Source organism: Canis lupus, chromosome 13 (genome assembly GCF_048164855.1).
Source record: "Canis lupus baileyi chromosome 13, mCanLup2.hap1, whole genome shotgun sequence".
In the NCBI taxonomy this organism is placed as follows: domain Eukaryota; kingdom Metazoa; phylum Chordata; class Mammalia; order Carnivora; family Canidae; genus Canis; species Canis lupus.
In genome coordinates, this window is record NC_132850.1 from 17,774,803 (window position 1) to 17,795,671 (window position 20,869).

At 46.9% G+C, this 20,869-nt stretch overlaps 1 protein-coding gene and 1 non-coding gene across 8 annotated transcripts in view; one reads left to right on the plus strand and one right to left on the minus strand.

The window, feature by feature from the left end:
* The window catches only part of KDM4A (lysine demethylase 4A), a 48,700-nt gene that overhangs the window by 7,819 nt on the left and 20,012 nt on the right, over nt 1-20,869 (minus strand). For 6 of the 7 annotated variants that reach the window (XM_072772574.1, XM_072772576.1, XM_072772575.1 and 3 more), the window contains exons 12-17: nt 10,974-11,094; nt 5,423-5,604; nt 3,804-4,008; nt 3,257-3,333; nt 2,072-2,127; nt 61-169 (exon numbers count right to left, since the gene is read on the minus strand). In XM_072772574.1, coding sequence (XP_072628675.1) covers nt 61-169; nt 2,072-2,127; nt 3,257-3,333; nt 3,804-4,008; nt 5,423-5,604; nt 10,974-11,094 — 750 coding nt within the window. Of the gene's footprint in view, nt 1-60; nt 170-2,071; nt 2,128-3,256; nt 3,334-3,803; nt 4,009-5,422; nt 5,605-10,582; nt 10,718-10,973; nt 11,095-20,869 lie in introns of those variants that run through there. The other variant, XR_012005590.1, reaches the window with a different exon arrangement.
* LOC140603297 (U6 spliceosomal RNA) lies at nt 9,635-9,741 on the plus strand. The gene has a single exon (XR_012006295.1). It is a non-coding gene; the product is annotated as a U6 spliceosomal RNA (small nuclear RNA).

Sequence of the window (20,869 nt, forward strand, 5' to 3'; positions counted from 1 at the left end):
AGAGACATATAAATGGGGCAATGACAGAGAGAGTCCCCAAGCCCATTCCCTCTTCCTTACCAGTTTGAAGCGGGGCAAGGGAATTTTGCTCACATCCACTGGACTTCTTTCGGCAATGTTGACAAACCTTGCTTCCAAAATTGCCACAGCACATGAGACGTGGACCCACCTGCCAAAAGGCAAAGGCTACCTCAGTCACCTCTGGCTGTAAGGCCCTGTTGCCTTTTCACCAAATCTATCAATTCAGGGGGGGGGGGGGGGGGGCCTGCACACAGTGCTCCCTCCCTAGCCAAACAAGGCCTCTTCCTTCCACCTGCAAGGTCCAGGGACTTGGCAAGGTAAGAACCAGGAGTGTTCACACTGAGTACAGAAATGGGTCCCTACTATACGGCCCTGCATTAGCACAGGGTTGCGCTTCTTACACCACAAACTCATATAAAATCTCTTGCAAAATGAGCAGAAACACAGCTGATTGAAAGGGGTAGGTTTCAGGAAGTGAGAATAAATCAGAGAGCTCTATATAGACCTCTTTTACCACAGAAGCTGGGTGCTTCCTCAAAATGTCTCCATCTGTCCCCCGTCTGCCAGTAGCCATAGGTCTCCCCTCTAGGCCTTCACCCAAACCTTTCCCCTGGGCTGAAATGACCTCTCCTTCTGATCCCTGCATCCACAGCAAGCTCACTCGTTAAGGTCTGGCACAGGCCCCACCTACTCTGACAGGTCTGTTCAATGGACATTTTGAGAAAATTACAGTTCTGGGCATTTTGATAGGAACATGATGTGACTCTTAACATCAGACCAGATAAAAGCTATCACAGACAATGTGGGGCCTACACAGAAGCTGTCTGTATAGTATTGGTGGGGCTCCTCTGCAACTGTGGGAACAGACTTGTTTGGCATGACCCCACAGGAGCAGAACTAGGGATATAGGGTTAAGGTGGGAGGCTCAAGGAGAGCCACTTCTGCTCCAAGTAAGGAAGAACTTTTAACAGCGCTCTCCCACAACTATGAGGAACAGGATAACCTCAAATAATGGCAGCAAGTGCCTTTGAAGGCCTGGAAGCCGGCAGCCCAGGGTGGCTCAGTGGTTGAGCACCACCTTCAGCCCAGGGCATGACCTGGAGACCTGGAATCAAGTCCCATGTCAGGTTCCCTGCTTGGAGCGTGCTTCTCCCTCTGCCTATGTCTCTGCCTCTGTGTGTGTGTGTGTGTGTGTGTGTGTCTGTGTCTCTCATGAATAAATAAATAGAATATTTAAAAGAAAAAAAATAAAGGCCTGGAAGCAGCAAGCAGAAGAGCTGTCTATGTGGAACAGAACAAAGGATCGGGGAGGTTCCTGTACTGCAGGCAGGCTCCAATTCCCACAGGACGTTAGCTAGAAGCAGGATATTCACCACCGGCTGCCCACCAATCTGTGTGCACTACAGTCCCTCGGACAGCCAGCTTTTCCAGAGCAAAAACTTCATCCACCTCACACTTCTACCTCAGACCAAGTAAGCTAAGACCAGGCACAAAGGGTCAGCTCAGTAAGAAAAGCTGCCTGCTGGCTAGGATGCCCAGACTTCTGTAGGTCTGACTTCACAGCAGGTGGGCGAGGCTGAGCTCTCCTCCATGTCCCACTCTGCTCCCCAAGGACACTCACCCTCCTTCCAACAACAGGCCTGAGCCAGGCAGAGTGCGCCTGTGGACAAGGGCTCACAAGCCCATGCCCATGGCCACCTCTGCACCAGCCCCAGCTACAATAAGGTAACTGTCTCACTTCTGGCCCATGGGGCCACTACATGGTCTGTGCAGGATCCCCACACCCTCATGCGCCTGTCTTAGCTCCTCCAAAAGGAAGACATCACTTATATCTCTGCCTCGGAGGAGAAGCTAGATTGGAAAGGTCTAGAGCTGCTTGGCTCCCCTTGGCAACCCATTTTCAAAATTAGTCTTGGAGATGCTATTCCAGCTCCAACAATGTGCTTCCCAAACCCTCCATCAGTCATTTTGATGAACGGCCACTGCCCTCTCAGAGCCTCTCCAACGCTGCTCCAGAGCTGAGCAGCGGAGCCACTGCTCAGAAACTCACCTGTCATCATTGGCTCTCTGTAGGGCTCCCCCTCGTAGTGAGCACAAACAGCAATCCTGCCAAGAAGGGATGGGGAGGAAGGGCGGTTACCACCAAGTCATTAACATCCAATCTGCTCTCTCCTTGGCCTCCTTTGGGTAACTGCAGCCTCCACATAAGAAAGTGGCTTAATGGCATGTGGGGCCTCGCCTACACAGTCCACATAAGCAGGACTCCCCCACAGGAAGACAAGGAGACCACCCAGAGCTAAAGTATACCAAGTATTTGCCTGACTTAACATAATCCTCTTCGTTGTTAATAGTAACAGCTGTAAGTGGTCACCAAGAACGCTCTGTCCAAACTGAAGGCATTACAGGTCTCTGCCCGCCTCCTACGTGGGGTGCTGCCAAGGTTCCGGGGCAGGGGATAAAGAGGAGAGAGCTACTAAATGAAGCATCTGAGCCCCGTTCTGATGGCCCAACCCAATAGCTAAGTTCTTTAAAGGGGGTTATAGCTGGTTCACAGGGGGACCTACTTGGTCCAGATACAATGTAGCAAATACAACTTTCAGACTGATACATGTCCTGCCATAGCTGAGCAGCAACCAGGCTATGGGGATTTATTCTGACAATACCCACTCTGACATCACTGTGAACCAGGCCCTGTGCAGACTGCTGGAGACAGAAAGCCCACATGAGGGGCACCTGGGTGGCTTAGTTAAGCGTAGGCCTTCAGCTCAGGTCATGATCTCGGGGTTCTGGGATCAAGCCCCATGTCGGACTCCCTGCACAGTGGGGAGTCTGCTTGTTTTCCTGTCCCTCTGGCCCTCCCTCCCTTTGTGATCTCTAATAAAATAAGTAAAATCTAAAAAAAAGAAATAAGAAGAAAGAAGAAAGAAGAAAGAAGAAAGAAGAAAGAAGAAAGAAGAAGAAGAAGAAGAAATAGAAGAAGAAAGAAGAAGAAAGAAAGAAGGAGGAGGAGAAGGAGGAGGAGGAGAGGAGGAGGAGGAGGAGGAGGAGGAGGAGGAGGAGGAGGAGGAGGAGAAGAAGAAGAAGAAGAAGAAGAAGAAAGAAGAAGGAAGAAGAAAGAAGAAGAAAGTAAGTCCATACAAAAAAGAAGAAGAAAGTAAGTCCATACAAAAAAAACCTGGCCCTGAGCAAACCCCAAGTCTCACAGGCAAGACAGCAACACTGTGGACACACTCACCTCCTCCAGGGCATTGGCTGAACATCGAGAACACATCCAGTCTTCAGAAGCCTTTGTCGGGGGGACCCCATAGCAACCTAACAAGGACACCAAGATGAGTAAATTAAACCCAGAGACCAGAGTAAGAATATATACTTGCAACTCTTTTCCATATACCACCAGTCTGAAAGCTGTAACCAAATCTTACAGAAAAACCTCTGAATTCTAGAGTCAGGGGCCCCAGGATTCACCCACACGGTATGGCCCAAGGTCTCAAAAGTCAAAGACTGTAGATTCCCTGGTACGAGCACGCAGGGAACTAATCCCTCCCTTCTCCCCCGGTATGTGCAGCCCAGAGAAAAGTACAAGGTTGACTACACAAGCAAAGACCCCAAAATCAATGGTGGAACTTCAATTATCAGCAGCGAACTCCCCAACAACACAAGAGCAATCTTTGCACTTGAGGGCCTAGGAAGGCCCCTGGAAAGCTGGGGTGAGGCCAACATGGGGTGAGACCACAGTGAGCAGGCCTCTGGGTCAGGCCGTAGAGCAAAGGTGAACCACTCACTGGCATGGACGCGGACACTGCACTTCTTGCAGGAAACTAGAAGACTAGTGCCGTCCTCCTCAAGGTAAGGGGTAGAAAGGTTGATGTCGGTGCTGCAGCCAGTGGAGGTGAAACACATTTCTGGAATCAATGGCTTGGTCCTCTGCTTCTGGGGGGCCAGAGCTGAAGTGTTTCCACAGCTCTGACTAAGGCCTCCAAACTCAACCTAAGGAGAGCAAGCAGGGGCAGCCCTCAGTGAGCATGTGCCTGTATTCCCAGCTTCCCACCTGCTCTGTCAGCAGAAAGCTGCCTCTCTTACTGGTAGGACTCTGGCTACAGTTCCTAGGTGGCAGCTATTATCCCAGAGCTGCTAATTGAAGTTACCTCTAATGACTCAAATTCAATTTCCCACAACGGCATCAAACAAAGGCCCCTGGGGACAACTGAGGAAATGGAGCGAGGTAAGAGGCAACTGGGATTTCAATCTTTCCAAACCAAGTGGTAATAAAACGCGCTGAGATGTTAGCAAGGTTGCTCTCGTGGGCTCCCCTATGTGTGGCACTGCATGGTGGCCCCCGCCCAGGGAGAGGACCCAGAGCTGGTGCTCCTAACAGACTAGCGTGATTTCCCCCAGGGGCCAACAGCAGTGAGTCACCTAAGCTGCAAGCACTGCCACATGGCTGGAGACCCACCTGTGATTCCTGGCTAGGGGTCCCTTCAGAAAGAATGGTAGGTCCATGTACTTCCCTTGACAAATACCCTAACTGCAAATATATGCTGGCACTACCAGCATTTCAAGGACAGGGCCTCAAATATGTCAACCCTAAGTACATGCCCCTCATGAAAACAGAGACCCACTTGATAGGTCTGCTAACAGTACAACCAGGCCATGGTTGTACTTGCCTCGCAGGCAAGGGCACATACAATTCTTCAGTTCTGCCTTTTTTCGGTCAATGGAAAGAAGCAGTGAGCTACTAACCCAAAGTATGTATGGTCTCACAGTTCCATTCTTTGGCAAGCGTGAAATCTGGGGCCATGCCAGGCTCAGTGCAGCCATGCCAGGTCACCCTGTGCAGGTCCCAGCTGAGACCAAGCTCCTCACCTGGCACATGCTGGTGTGGATGGCCATCAATGCCCCAGGAACCCAAGGGGCACAGATGAACTCAGCCCCAGTGCCTCCCCCTCCTGCACACCTTCTACTCCTACCTCCCCACCCTAGTTTCACCAACACCCACTGTAGCAAAGAGAAAGGAAAGACTGTACTGGAGGCTCTGGCAGACTAAAGAAATGCACAGTGCTTCAGCCTGGCCAGGAAAAAAAAACACCTGGAAGGAAGAGTTTCTGACTAGAAAGATAACAACAGATTTCTCTGCAAATGGTGTAAATGCCACAGGGTACAGGGAATCCCCCCAAGGCTAAGCCACACCCCAGTTGTTCTGCAAACCATTCTCAGGTAAAAACTCACATTGCTGGATTATCTGCCTGGAGAAACCTGACTACAGTACATGGATGGGGCAGTGAATACTAGAAGAACATGTCTTTCCCAAGACAACCAGTGACAAGCTCTGTACCCACAATTAAACCTCGCTTCCCTCCGGACTGCTGGCTCTGGATAAAAGGAGAGGATGAAGTGGGCTTACCTGATGGTAAGTCTGAAAGATCATACAGACAGCGCAGTGAGGGGCCTGCTGGGCCATGGTCTCATTGAATTCCTTTTCAGCCTCAAAGTTTGGGGGTCGGTTCTGCCATAGTTGGCTCAGGGGCTTGGCCCAGGCCTCTGTCTCCTCAGCCTCCTCCTCAGGGGTCAGCTGTTCAGACGACTCTGGAGCAGAGAGCAGAGCACAAGTCAGCACCAGCCCCGTACATGTGTAACTCTGCCTAGAGAGCAGATGAGCTCAGCCTGGTTCCAGGCTGGCCTAAACCTAAGACCCTATAGGTGATAAAGGCAAAGGGCAGAAGCAATTTTCAACAGACTTCTTCAATACTTGTATGATACTGCAGATGGTCCTGCCTGTAGCCCCTTCTCTTCTTACCCAGAGTCCAGCCTGCTCCTCTCCCCTAACAGCTGCCTGCGTTCAAAGCCTGTGCCCAAGGGCAGCACAGTAAGACACAGTCTTGCCAGAAACCACGTTACTTGTTGTCTCCGGTATGTTAGCATGTTGAGTCCCTACCTTTTAAGAGTTTTCTCTACAGTTGCACTGAAGGGAAAAAAGGGGGGGAAAAAAAAAAAAAAACAAGGAAATGGCAAGACTTAAAGGTTTTTATGTCATGTGCGTTAGTCAGAACTTTCTAGTTCCCTCTGCAAAGGTTGGTGGGACAGCTGCCTTTTCTGGACAGGGATCCCCAACTGTCCTGGCTCTGCTCAGAGGAAGGTAGAGCGTGACCAAGACGAACCCTCTTTCCCACACCTTAAGTCTAGGCCAAGGCCTAACACACAATCATGGCCCACAAGACAAATGCAATCCACTTGGGGGGCTAAGAACTGTTTTTACATTTTTAAAGGATTAAAGGGAAGAAAGAAGAATATGTGAAGCCTATGAAGTCTGAAATATTTACTATCTGGTCCTTCACAGACCTCTGGTCTAGATGACAAATTTGTGTCTCTTCATTACTCTAACACAGCAGAGTGTAGGATTCATTGGGCCCCAGCACTGCCTGAGGAAGGAAAATCCCCTCCAGGTGCCATCTTCCCAAAAGAAAGGGACACACTGCTGAATGGAAAACAAAAAAACTGGGCTCAAAAAACAAGATGGATGTGATACAGGTATACCCCTTCCAGTTCCCAGTAAATCAGTGAGATGGACTTAGCCCACTGGATTCCAACATAAACCATGAAGGAGGGAGGAAAATACCACAACTCTAATATTATGGGTCAACGGAAGCAATCTTTGGTAAAAGGAGCAACAAACATCAAAATAAATGAAATAGTGTTTCTCCAGATGCTCCCCCAAGTGAGGGAAATATGAGAGGTCACATTTGGGATGTCCTTCTTTGGCGAGTGAGTCCAAAAAAAGGTCCAAGTATGACACATCTTACAGGAGATTGGCTCCATGCCAGTGACACTACGTGAAGCCCTCATTGGAGTCACCATATCTAGCTATGTAGAGGCATCAGGAATCCCCAGCTAGGATCTCACTTCCCAGACAGAACCACTATGAAAAGGCCCTACAGATCTAAGCAGAACAGCCCAAGGAAGGCGCTGGTATGTACTTGCACTAGGTGCCTATTTATTTGTTCATTTCTAGCAACTCCAGCTCAGTGCGAATAGTTACCTACTCTGCCTTCAGTCATGTTAAATGACCCCTGGCAGCTGCCATGTGTGTGACCTCAGTCAAGTGTACTGTTAACGTAGTGAGGTAATTGCAGACAATTTTTTTTTAAGATTTATTTATTTATTTATTTATTCATGATAGACATAGAGAGAGAGAGAGAGAGAGAGAGAGAGGCAGAGACACCGGCAGAGAGTTCGAGAAGCAGGCTCCATGCCAGGAGCCTGACACGGGACTCGATACCGGGACTCCAGGATCGTGCCCTGGGCCAAAGGCAGGCACCAAACTGCTGAGCCACCCAGGGATCCCCATTGCAGACAATTAAAATCAACCTATACAAGCCCTATCAAACAGGCCGACCAGGAACTATGGTGCCTAAACCAACACAAGTATTTTTCTTATCCTGGGCAAAACAAGAGTGACCAAGATTGAATAGAAGAAACAGAAACAGACAGCCTCTCAAATCACAAGAGAAAAATTAACACAGGGATATCTGCTCTGTTTACCAAACCATAGGTGGTAAAACAAAACAAAAGAAAACAAAACAAAAAAACAGGCAGCCCTGGTGGCCCAGCTGTTTAGCACCGCCTTCTGCCCAGGGTATGATCCTGGCGACCCGGGATCGAGTCCCATGTCAGGCTCCCCGCATGGAGCCTGCTTCTCCCTCTGCCTGTGTCTCTGCCTCCCTCTCTGTGTCACTCATGAATAAATAAAATCTTAAAAAAAAAAAAATCACTCCACTTATAACCACTGTAATGAGAAGGAAAAATGTTCACTATGTTAAGTGAAAATTGCAGGAAATTTACAATTTACATGTATAAACCATCACTGAGATGCACAAGAAAGATGTATTTCATTGAGTATTTTATTCCTCGATTAAAAAAAATTTGGTGGGATCCCTGGGTGGCGCAGCGGTTTGGCGCCTGCCTTTGGCCCAGGGCGCGATCCTGGAGACCCGGGATCGAATCCCACATCGGGCTCCCGGTGCATGGAGCCTGCTTCTCCCTCTGCCTGTGTCTCTGCCTCTCTCTCTCTCTCTGTAACTATCATAAATAAATAAAAATTAAAAAAAAAAAAAAAAATTTGGTAAGGGGAGGCGCATGCTAGACTAAGAGACTAAAGAAACAAGACTTTGAAATGGGTGACCCCGGTTTGGTTTATACTGGTTTAAAGGGAAAAAGCTATGAAACACACTTTTGGGATAAGTAGGGAAAAATTAACATGGACTGAAGATGGGAGAACATCATGAAACACTGCCTATTTTCCTAGGTGTGGCAACAGCATTTATATGACTCTTGAGGAAGTGCCTCTCGGTGCACTTCAAGTGACCTGATGAGGACAACCCACTCTCATGTGGTGGCAAGTGTATGCGGCATGTACCCCAATAACACAAGCAGAGCGAGCGCCCACGGCAACATGGCAGCGGCTGCTGACAACAGGAGGCACGCACGGGGCTTCCATCTCTTCAACATTTCCACATTTAAAATTGATCATGAATAGCTGTGAGGTCCTACGTTATTATCTCAATGGCATCATTATAAAAAGACATACATGGATATAATCTAGTATCTGGCTAGGAAAATCAGGAAGATTAACACATTAAGACATGCAAGTGGTCACCTTTGCAGGGTAATTCTGTTGTCCTCTCTATAAATGTTTCCTGTTCCAATTTCCTACAACCTCTATTTGGAGCCTTTAGAGCACCAGGGGGTTGGGGTCAGGGGATCCTGAAGCTAGGCTGCTGCTACCCAGAGAACCCAAGCTCCATCTGGGCCAGAGGAAGAGCAGAGAGACTTCTTAAGACTCTGACACAGGCTCTGGCCTACTTTTGACTAGAGGATCTCAAGACTTTCCCCACTCGCTTATCACAATCCTACTACCAAGGAAAACAGCAGAGATAGGGATCAGAAGAGAAAGGGAACATAGGGCTTGCTTCAGGAGCAGGGAGGCTGGTGAGAGTCTGGGCCTTCTCACCCAGTCACTGGTGCCAGGAAGGGCAGGGCAGGAAAGGACCTGGCATCAGTCAAGAGTAACAAAGGACCTGCTCACTGCCAGAGACTTGGCCACACTCATGTTACTGGAACTCGAGCTCCAGGCAGCACAGGAGACCACGCTGCGCTGAGGCCAACAACTCTGAGCTCCAGCGATAGACACAGTTCCCATTTCTGCTCCAATCTCTGCCTATTTCCCTTCTGTCTCCTTCACCGGCTCCTCTTCCTGTCTTTCCACCCCCAGCCTCTGCCCTCTCCCAAGTGGCCTCATGTACTCTAAGTAAAGGTTATCAAACCAACGGTAGCTACACTCGTGGTGAGCACAGAATACCAGAGCTGTCCAATCACTATGCTGTATACCTGGAAGTAATGTAATAGTGTGTCAACTACACTTCCGCTTAAAAAAAAAAAAAAAAAGTTTAATAAAATTTTTAAAGTTATTTATTTATTTGAGAGAGCATGTGGGGGAGGGGGGGAGCAGAGGGAGAGACTCTCAAGCAGACTCCCCGCTGAGCCCAAAGCCCACGACCTGGTGGACCACGACCTGGACCCTGAAAATCATGACCTGAGCTGAAATCAAGAGTCTGACACTGTGCTCGCTTCGGCAGCACATATACTAAAATTGGAACGATATAGAGAAGATTAGCATGGCCCCTGCGCAAGGATGACACGCAAATTCGTGAAGCGTTCCATATTAAAAAAAAAAAAAAAAGGAGTCTGACACTTAACTGAGCCACCCAGGTGCCCCATTTTGGTTAAAATTTTTCAAAAGGTATCAAACACTACCTCTGCTGAGCCCCAAATCTACATTCCCCACAGACACTGAACTTAGGTTTCTAATCCCAACCAAAGCTACAATGCAGGGAGGCATTGAACTCAGGCTTCTACATGCCCCACACTCACAGCTCTACACCCAACCCCTAAATCCAGCTGACTTTAGGCTCCCAACACCCGTCACTGTATCCCTCCCCCATCCTTACCACCATCATCCTGCTTCAGACCCTCCGCTCGCAGAGGGTCTCGCAGAGACCAAGGCAAAAGCCCATCTGTTGCCCTCAAACCCATTCTCTAGATGCAGTCGCTAGGAGCAATCCTTCTTTTCTTTTTCTTTCTTTTTCTTTCTTTTTTAAGATTTTATCTATTTACTCATGAGAGACACAGAGAGAGGCAGAGACACAGGCAGAGGGAGAAACAGGCCCCATGCAGGGAGCCCAACGCGGGACTTGATCCCAGGGTCCCCAGGATCACTCCCTGGGCTGAAGGCGGCACTAAACCACTAAGCCACCCGAGCTGCCCAGGAGCATTCCTTCTTATGTACATCTGGCCACTTAAAACCCGTCAAAGGAAAAAAAAAAAAAAAACCATTGAAGGCTCCTGAAGGCCCACTATAGTAAGGCCTCCCTCTCAGCCTCCCCCACCTCACTCTGGCCCACCCATCACACCCTGGCCTGGCCCTTTAACTGAGCAGCTCCCTCTGAATCGATCTTCACGCTCTCCCTTCTGCTGTAGATTAACATCTCCTCTCTTTAGATCTGTTTACCTGTCAGTTTGCCCCACTACCTTGTGAGCTTTTTGAGGGCACGGACATATCTTAGTAATCTCTGTAGCTACACATTCAGCATTTGGCTTGGCATCATTGACAGAATTGCTATCCAGAAATATCAGCCTGTACCTCCTAGTAAAGAAAGAGAAGAACCTGCATGCGATCATCCTGTATTAGGTACATTCCAAGATACATAGACATACAAAGAAATATGATTATAAATTAAGTATCAAATGAGATCCTGTTCTCTTTGTGGAGTATCTGGGAGAACAGTGAAGCATGGGCCCACCCCTGGCACTTAGCTGGGCTTCCCAATGTCCTGTCAGAGCAAGTCCTAATGGGGTGAAACACTTTCCTCTTCCTGGTCAAGAGGGAAAGCAACACTTACCATCATCACTGACGCAATCCTGCAACACGAGTGGGTGATGGCGGGGGAGCTTGCTTAAGGGCTGACGACGGCCCTTGGACTTCTTATTCTCTTCCAGGGAAAACATGTATTCATCTGCCACCTAGGCAAACCACAAGAAGAAATCAAATTGGTCTTGCCTCCACTTAGGGACACAGCAGAGGTTGGTCCTACAGTGAAAACCAACAGAAAGGGCAGGCCTAAAGAGAAATATAAAACCAAACACAGAATACACCTGCCTTTGGATAAACCAAAATGACAGTACCACACAAATTAATCTAAACTAGGATTATGTAAACATTTTAGGGCAAAATTTGTGCCTAACAAGTATAGCTCCTGTTCTCAAAAGCAGCCTGAAACAAATCTACCAAAAATAAATGTACTCTACAGGAAAGCCATGCCCCCTCCCTTAAAGTCTGGGTCATGAGATTGCATCTCAGAAAGCCCCAGAGAAACCAGGTGCCCCTTTTCATGGACCAGAAGGGCAGGAACACCTGTTACAAAGAGCCAGGCAGCTGGGCCATCAGACTTGAAATGCTAGAGGACATCCGAAGGGGTGAGGAACAGTTGACCCACTAAAGTCAAATAGGCCAGCTTCTCCTCACGCGCTGTCAAGCCCTCAGCTCTAGTTGATACTATTTATTTGTCAGCTAGTTTCCTCATCAGACAGGACAGAGTATTTAAAACTGTGACCTAATGGAACACCTGAGTGGCTCGGCGGTTGAGCGTCTGTCTTTGGCTCAGGGAGTGATCCTGGGGTCCCGGGATCGAGTCCCACATCGGGCTCCCTGCAGAGAGCCTGCTTCTCCCTCTGCCTGCGTCTCTGCCTCTGTGTTTCTCATGGATAAACAAATAAAATCTTTTCAAAAATAAATAAATAAAAATTTTAAAAACTCTGACCTAGCTACAAAAGCCAAAGTTGATTTGACTAATGCTCCATTTACATAATGTCAGAGCAAGCACAATTAGGTTTAAGATGTACAACACTGACTCAGTAATACCACAAGAGTTTCTTTCCAGTCACTGTATTTAAAATTTGGGTCATTCCTCTCAGAGAAAGCATCTGACAAAGTACAACATCCATTCATGATAAAAACTCTCAAAAGGCAGCCTGGGTGGCTCAGCGGGTTTAGCACCGCCTACAGCCCAGGGCATGATCCTGGAGACCCAGAATCGAGTCCCATGTTGGGCTCCCTGCATGGGGCCTGCTTCTCCCTCTGCCTGTGTCTCTGCCTCTCTCTGTGTCCCTCATGAATAAATAAATAAAATCTTAAAACAAAAAACAAAAAACAAAAAAACTCAACAAACTAGGTTTAAAGGGAACATACCTCGACACAATAAAGGCCATTTATGAAAAACCCACAGCTAACATCCTCAATGGAGAAAAATTGAGAGCTTTTCTTCTAAGGTCAGGAACAAGACAAGGATGTCCAGTCTCACTACTTTATTTAATAGTACTGGAAGTCCTAGCCACAGCAATCAGACAAGAAATAAAATGTACCTAGATCGGTAATGAAGAAGTAAAACTCTATTTACAGATGACATGACACCATATATAGAAAACCTGGAAGACTCCACCAAAAAACTGCTAGAACTGATAAAGGAATTCAGTGAAGTCTCAGGATACAAAAATCAATCTCCAGAACTCTGCTCCATTTCTATACACCAATAATGAAGCAACAAAAAGAAAAGAATCCCCTTTACAATTATACCAAAAATACTAAGATACCTAAGAATAAACCTAAACAAAGAGGGAAAGATCTACACTGTGTAAACTATGAAACACTGATGAAAAAAAACTGAAGATGACACAAAAAAATGGAAAGACATTCCACACTTATGAATTGGAAGAATAAATACTTTAAAAATGTCTATAGTACTCAAAGCAATGTACACAGTTAATGTAATTACTATCAAAACAGCAACAGCATTTTTCACAGAAATAGAACAAAGAATCCTAAAATTTGTATGGAACCACAAAAGATCCCCAAACACCCAAAGCAATAGTGAAAAGCAAAGCAAAGCTGGAAGCATCACAATTCCAGACTTCAAGTTATGTTACAAAGCTGCAGTGATCAAAACAGTATGTTAATGGCACAAAGACACACAGATCAATGGAACGGAAAACCCAGAAATAAACCCACAAGTATATAGTCAATTGCATTTAAAAAAGCAGGAAAGAATATGCTGTGGGGAAGAGACAGTCTCTTCAACAAGCCGTGTACAGAAAACTGGACAGCTACATGCAAAAGAATGAAGCTGGACCACTTTCTTACACCACACACAAAAATAACTTCAAAATGGATTAAAGACCTAAATGTGAGACCTGAAACCATAAAAATTCTAAAAAAGATTTGCACAGGCAGTAATTTCTGACATTGGCCATAGCAACTTTTTTCTAGATATGTCTCCCAAGGCAAAAGAAACAAAAGCAAAAATAAACTATTGTGACTACATCAAAATAAAGGAACCCTTTTGCACTCCTGATGGGAATGCAAACTGGTACAACCCCTGTGGAAAAGAGTATGGAAGTTCTTCAAAAAATTAAAAATAGAACTGCCATACAACCCAGTAATCACACTAACTACTGGGTATTTACCCAAAGAACACAAAAATACTACTTGAAAGGAATAATGCACCCCAATGTTTATAGCAGCATTATTTACAATAGCCAAATTATGGAAGCAGCCCAAGTGTCCATTTACTGTTAAAAGGATAAAGATGCAGTATGTGTACGTATATATAGATATATAACAGAATATTATTCAGCCATAAAAAAGACTGAAATCTTGCCATTTGCAACAACATGGATGGATCTCAAGGATGATGTTAAGGGACATAAGTCAGAGAAAGACAAATATCATAGGATTTCATTCATATGTGGAATTTTTTTTTTAAGATTTTATTTATTTATTCATGGGAGACACAGAGAGGCAGAGACACAGGCAGAGACAGAAGCAGGCTTCATGCAGAGAGCCCGATGTGGGACTCGATCCCGGGTCTCCAGGATCAGGCCCTGGGCTGAATGAAGGCGGTGCTAAACCACTGAGCCACCTGGGCTGCCCTCATATGTGGAATTTAACAACAAAAGGAGCAAAGGGAAATAGAAACAAACCAAGAAACAGACTCTTAACTATAGAGAACAAACTCCAGACAGGAGGTGGGTGGGGGAATGGGTGAAAGGGATGGGGATTAAGGAGTGCAACTTAATAAGTACCAGGCAATTTAAATAAAAACCTAAAAAAACTGGGATGCCTGGGTGGCTCAACGGTTGAGCATCTGCCTTCAGCTCAGGGCATGATCCTTGAGTACCGAGTTTGAGTCCCACATTGGGCTCCCCTCAAAGAACCTGCTTCTCCCTCTGCCTATGTCTCTGCCTCTCTCTGCAATCTCTCGTGAACAAATACATAGTATCATTAAAAAAAAAAAATCTTGATCATCCTACATTTAGGAGAAATAGAGTTAGCTAAAACCATTAAGCAAGGAAACAAGGCCTGGAGGAGGGCTACTTTGCAACTATGAAAAAAACAATTCATCAGCAGTGCTAGAGAGAAGTGGTGGTACTGCAGGGCCACTTCAGAAGTCACACTAGGCCTACAGGCTTCACGTGTTAACTACACAGACCAGAGAACTCGAGGCCTGCACTTGGAATGCCAAGAAAAACCAAATTCTGAGCAAGCTACGTCCAGGGAGAATAGAGCCAGCCAGGCGCCCCAATGATCACAGACTTTTAATCAGATCTGAACTATACTGACAGGCTATAAACCAGCAATTTCCAAAGTGCACAAGAAAGCCCCTCAAGAGCCTCCAACCAAAACAGCCCTGCTTTCGATTTATACTTTTCAAATGAGAAAGATTTCACTTAAACAAAGGGTTCTTTGGATAAAACAAACTGGAAAACAATACTCAAATGTATTTCACAGTGCAACCATGGAACTAAAAAACTTTAGGGACATGCACCACCATCATATGTAATACTTACTAACAAATTACATGCACCAATGTGTTTATGCATATTTTAAAAGAAGAATAGGCGCCTGAGTAGCACAATGGACTAAGCATTTGACTCTTGGTTTCGGCTCAGGCCATGGTCTCAGGGTTATGAGATCAAGCCTGGAGCTGGGCTCTCTGCTCAGCGCAGAGTATGCCTAAGACAATCTCCCTCAGCCCCTAATTCTCTCCCGCCACTGCCATGCAGGTGGACATGTACGCTCTTCCTCAAATAGATAAATCTTGGGACACCTGGGTAGCTCAGTGGTTGAACGTGTCTGCCTTCGGCTCAGGGTATGATCCTGGGGTCCCAGGATCGAGTCCCACATCACGCTCCCTGCCGAGAGCCTACTTTTCCCTCTGCCGGTGTCTCTCATGAAAAATAAATAATCTTAAAAGGGGGGAGGGGCAGCAGCCCAGGTGGCTCACCAGTTTAGCACTGCCTTCAGCCCAGGGCATGATCCTGGAGACCCAGGATCGAGTCCTGTATCAGGCTCCCTGCATGGAGCCTGCTTTTCTTTTTCTTTCTGCCTGTGTCTCTGCCCCCCCCCCTCCTCTCTGTGTATTCTCATGAATAAATAAAATCTTAAAAAAAAATCTTAATTTACAAAAATAAACTATAAAAAGATAAAGTTCCAGGCAGCCCAGGTGGCTCAGAGGTTTAGCGCCGCCTTCAGCCCAGGGCCTGATCCTGGAGACTCGGGATCGAGTCCCACATTGGGCTCCCTGCATGGGGCCTGCTTCTCCCTCTGCCTGTGTCTCTGCTCCTCTCTCTCCCCCCCCCCCCCCCATGAATAAATAAAATCTTTTCAAAAAAAAAAAAAAGATAAAGTTCCATTGAGGAGCCTGGGTGGCTCAGTCAAAAGAGCATGTGACTCTTGTTCTGGGGTCGTGAGTTTGAGCCTCAGGCATGGCACAGAGTTTTTTTAAATTGCCTTTTTTTTTTTTTTTAATTTAAGTTCCAGGGGCAGCCTGGGTGGCTCAGCGGTTTAGTGCCACCTTCAGCCCAGGGCCTGATCCTGGAGACCCGGGATCAAGTCTCACGTTGGGCTCCCTGCATGGAGCCTGCTTCTCCCTCTGCCTGTGTCTCGGTCTCTCTCTCTCTCTCTCTCTCTGTCTCTCATGAATAAATAAAATCTTTTAAAAAATAAATAAATACATAAAGTTCCATTATTTCTGCATCCAGATAACCTTCTTGCATTGCCCCTTTGAAGACCACCTAGTAAATAGGCCTAAATCTGGGATATGGCAGTGGCAAAGACTAGGAAGTAAGAAAAAATAAAGGAACCAGAAATGGCGGGATTTCCAGTCTGGATCACCAAGGCGAGAGGGACCTAAGAGGATTCATGCAGATGAAGGGGGAGTAGAAACAAGCCAAGTTAAACATGATAGGCAGGTAACACCCACCCTGTTTCTGTGGAAACACCCAGAGGGGCAAAAAGAAATTAGCCTGAGGGTTCAGAAAGCAGGTCAGAGCAAGAGCTGTAGATTTAAGGATACTTAGCATCAGGTTGAGAATTGAAATCGTGGGAGTGAATGACATTACTGGTAGAAGATAAACTGAAAGGAGATCAAGCCTTTGGGAATAGGAGGAGGAAGAGAAAGAGAAAAAAGAGATCCCGCCACAGAGAGTACAGGAGGAATAGAGGGCAAGGAGGGGAAAGCCACAGTGCCAAGGGATGCCAAGGGCTGAGCAGGAAGTGGCCAAAGGACTGGGCAACTGGGAGGCATCAGGACTTTGCTGAGATAGTTTGTCTGCTAGAACTTAAGGAATAAATGCATCCAAGACTCTTTTTGAGAAGATTAAGAAAAGAAATGAGATCATAGGGAATTCCCTCCAACTGTATTTGAAAAAGGGGCTGCATAGGGTTTTACCAGCAGAGAGAAAAGAAACCTGTGAGACAAGAGGTACTACACATGTGGCAGACAGACCCCAGACGGACCCCAGAGATGTGCACTTCTAATCCCTGTGAATGCTATGTTGACATGAAAAACATTAAGTTTGCTCATCAGATAAAATAACAAGATTATCCTAGATTCTCTGGGCAGGCCCAATGTAATCAAACAGTGCTTAATAGTGAAGACGGAAGCAGAAGACTCAATGTCTAAGTGATGTGATGTAAGCAAGACCTGGCCAATGTGGCTGCTTTTGAAGATGAAAGAAAAAGGCAAGGACCAAGGAACATAAGCAGCCTGAGCAGGACAAGGGGCAAGGGGTCTCTCTCTGGAATTTTCAGGGAGGTACAAAGCCCTGTTGACACCCTGATTTTAGCATAATGAGGCCCATGTCAGACTCCAGAAGAACCGGAAGACAATAAATCCGTACTCATCTCAGACTCAGTTTTGGGAACTTATAAAAGCAGCAACAGGAAATGGACATGGTGGTAGGAGATACAGACATCATTTAGCAGGTCCAAGTACTAGAGGAAGTAGGGGGATCAAGACCAAGAACACCAGGGCTGCCTGGATGGTTCAGTCGGTTAAGTGTCTACCTTTGGCTCAGGTCATGATCCCAGAGTCCAGGGATCAAGCCCGGCATCGGGCTCCCTGCTCAGCAAGGAGGCTGATTGTCCCACTGACTCTCACCCCACTCATGCTCACACGCTCTCTTCTCTCTCAAATACATAAATAATTAAGACCAAGAACCCCAGAATGCAGCTCTGGTAAAGAAGATGCCTGTATCCAGCCCTGTGTGTTCCGAGTGCCTCCTGGATGCCAGCCTATGTACCCAGCATACTGTGCTTGGGGCCCAGGCAATGCAGATACAGGCGACACAAGGTCCTGAGCCTCAAGGAGCTCCTGGCCCAGCCAGGGGTGGGGGGACTTGGTGTGCACGACTTAAGTCTCTGCCCTTTCCACTACTGTCTTGTTGCCTCTGACCAAAGTAGTCAAGTCTAGTCAAGAAAGTATCTTTGCAGATTTTCTCATCTTCCGGCCTAAGTACTCCTGCTCCCTGGTCTCCACACGGCCTTCATGTGCTCACTTCTAAATTCCCTCACAGCAGGTAGCAGAAACGGCTGAGTTCCAATCCTAGTTCTAGCAACTAGCTGTGTGAGCCTAGGCAAGTAGCATCCCACTCATCAAGTGGGAGGACTGAATGCTGCCCCCTGCCCAGGGCGCCGTGAGGATGGGGTGTGATAGCAGGTAGGGTCTCCCAGGCCTCTGCCTGCAAGAGAGCTAGAGCTCAGGCTCCTGAGTTCTCTGTTCCCCAATTAACATCAGGCCCCCAAGTCAAGGTCAGTGTTACTAATGGACTGTACAGAGAAGAGCCAACTGTTCCCTCCTTGTTTTGGGAACTTACTTTTTCAAAGCAGCTTAAACTAACACGAAATGTTATAACAGACACATCACTGGAGCTCTGTCTGCAGTTAAGTGAACATCCTAAAGCTTGGGTGCTTCTACAGTCCGTCAACCTGGGTGCTTTTACTAAGGCCCTTGACATAGAGGAGCACATAAACTGAGCAGCAAGAGGCCTGAATTACAGCATGGGGAATGCAAAAGGGGGGCAGGAGTGACACCAGGGTGCTCTTCAAAACCCAGCTATTTCCAAATACAGCTACAATGCCATTAGACCTCCCCAGGGATCGGTAAGGTGCTTCAGCTTCTGCACCAAGCCGTGACTATCACTCCCCCATCCCACCCAATTAATCCTGCTGTCAGCTTCCTGGTAAAACTAAACTTCCATTCCTTCCTTCCACGTTTACAGAAGGTTCATGGGCTGAGTCCCAGGACCATGTCGGTGCGTGAAGCAGCAACGCGAATATGGCACAGGGCCTGGCTCCCTCAGCTCCCTGGGACAACTGTGCAGAGTGACATGGACTGTGGTGAAAAGGGAGTGGAGTGCCACAGGTGTTCCAGGCAGAAGGAAAGTAGATTGGAAGCAGTGAACGGTTGCTGGGAATGGTGATTTTTGCAAAGGACTGGGCTCCAATAAGCAAGAAAGTCGTGTTCCAGGAAGAGAGGTGTGCTGAGGACTCCCTGGCTCCTCCTACCTCAAAACCTTCTGTAGCCTGGTGATGGCTGCACAAGTGAGAAGGCATAAAAGGTCAGAGAACTGTATGCTAAAAAATGTTTAAAATGACAGGTTTTACATCATGTATACTTTACCACAACTAAAAACAAATCAACCCAAAATTTCAAAAATAAATATAATAAAAGGAGTTAATTAAAAGTGAAAAAGGAAGGCGGCAGCTGACTGGCTCAGTCCAAAAGGCATGTGACTCTTGATCTTGGGGTTGTGAGTTCAAGCCCTGCATAGGATGTAGAGATTACTTAAAACAAACAAACAAACAAACAAACAAACAAACAAACTTAACGGACACCTGGGTGAGTCAGCGGTTGAGCATCTGCCTTCAGCCCCGGGCGTGATCCTGGAGTCTTGGGATTAAGTCCCACATTGGGCTCCCTGCAGGGAGCCTGCTTCTCCCTCTGCCTGTGTCTCTGCCTCTCTGTGTGTCTCTCATGAATAAAGTCTTTTAAAAAATTAAATTTTAAAAACTCAAAATTGTCAACCCATATATAGCACTCTACTCCTCATCCAGCTGTGCTGGAGCCCCACACCCACCCCTGGGTGTTTGGACCTGCAGGATCCAGTCCTACCCCCTTACCCTCATGACCTCCAATAACACAGCCACACTTGCCTGTTGCTCCCAGGTCTTCAGTCCTTCGCCCCTCGCCCTGGACACACTGCCCTTCTCTACTTCCCCATAACCTTGGGCTGCTCTACCCTGGCCTCTACTCCACCCCATTATGAAAAGTATTCTCCACACTTTGCATGCTCCACAGGTAAGCTCCTCCACGCCCGCCGATACCTCCAGTGACTGCCTCCTACCCAACCCTCCTGAACTTCAGATCTGCGCACACACATCTCCATCCCCTACCTCACACACGTCACTCAGCACGCCCCAAACTTGAACTCCCCACCTGAGCCACACTCAAATACCCCTTGGCTTTTCCATTAATGCACCCCCATCCATCCAATAACTCTAGTCTGAATCCGAGTCAACTCCCACCCACCCCACCCCCATAGCCAGCCCCCTAGTCCCTCAGGGGCTCTCAGATCCACCTCCTGCTCCTTATCCCTGTCACCACCACGCAGCCCAGGTCCTTACCACGTCACTTTCAGACTAAACAGGTTCCAAAATGATTTCCCTATTGCAAATCTTTCTTTCTTCCTGAAGTAGAAGTATTTGACTATATGTGGTAATCATAAAAATATTCCAATTTATAAATGTAGAAAGTGAAAATCATCCATAATCCACCTTCAGGAGAACCTCTGCTATTTCTGCTTTTGCCTACTTCCCCATCCCCAGGCCCAAAATCCTTTATACTTTTTCCAAAATGATCTTTCAAAACATCAGTGCAGAGCTAAAAAACCCTTCACCAGACAACCTGAAAAACTGGCATTGTTTCTTGAGTAAGCTAGGAGGCGGGGGGAGCACTGCCCTAAAATGAGACAACACAAACAGAAGGTGTGAGACTAGACTAAATCCTGATTCAAACAAACCTAATGTAAAATCAAATTTGTTTAGACAACTGGAGAAACTGGATTATAGGCTGGATATTAGATGATGCTAAGGAACTCTCCTAAATTTGCTAGGCAGAATGACGGCTAGCGATTAAAGAAATACCCACAGTTTTTGGAGGTCACAATGAGTGGGGAAGAAACAACACACCTGTGATTTGCTTTAATGTGCTTCAAATGACAAAAGGCCAGGTGAAGCAAATGTGGCCAAGTACTGACAACCGTCAGACCTAGGTGAGGAGCATTTGTGGGTTCACGTTAGTATTCCACATGCAACTTTGTGCATTTAAAAATGTATTCTGGGGACTCCTAGGTGGCTCGGTGGTTGAGCTTCTGCCTTTGGCTCAGGACATGACTCCAGAAT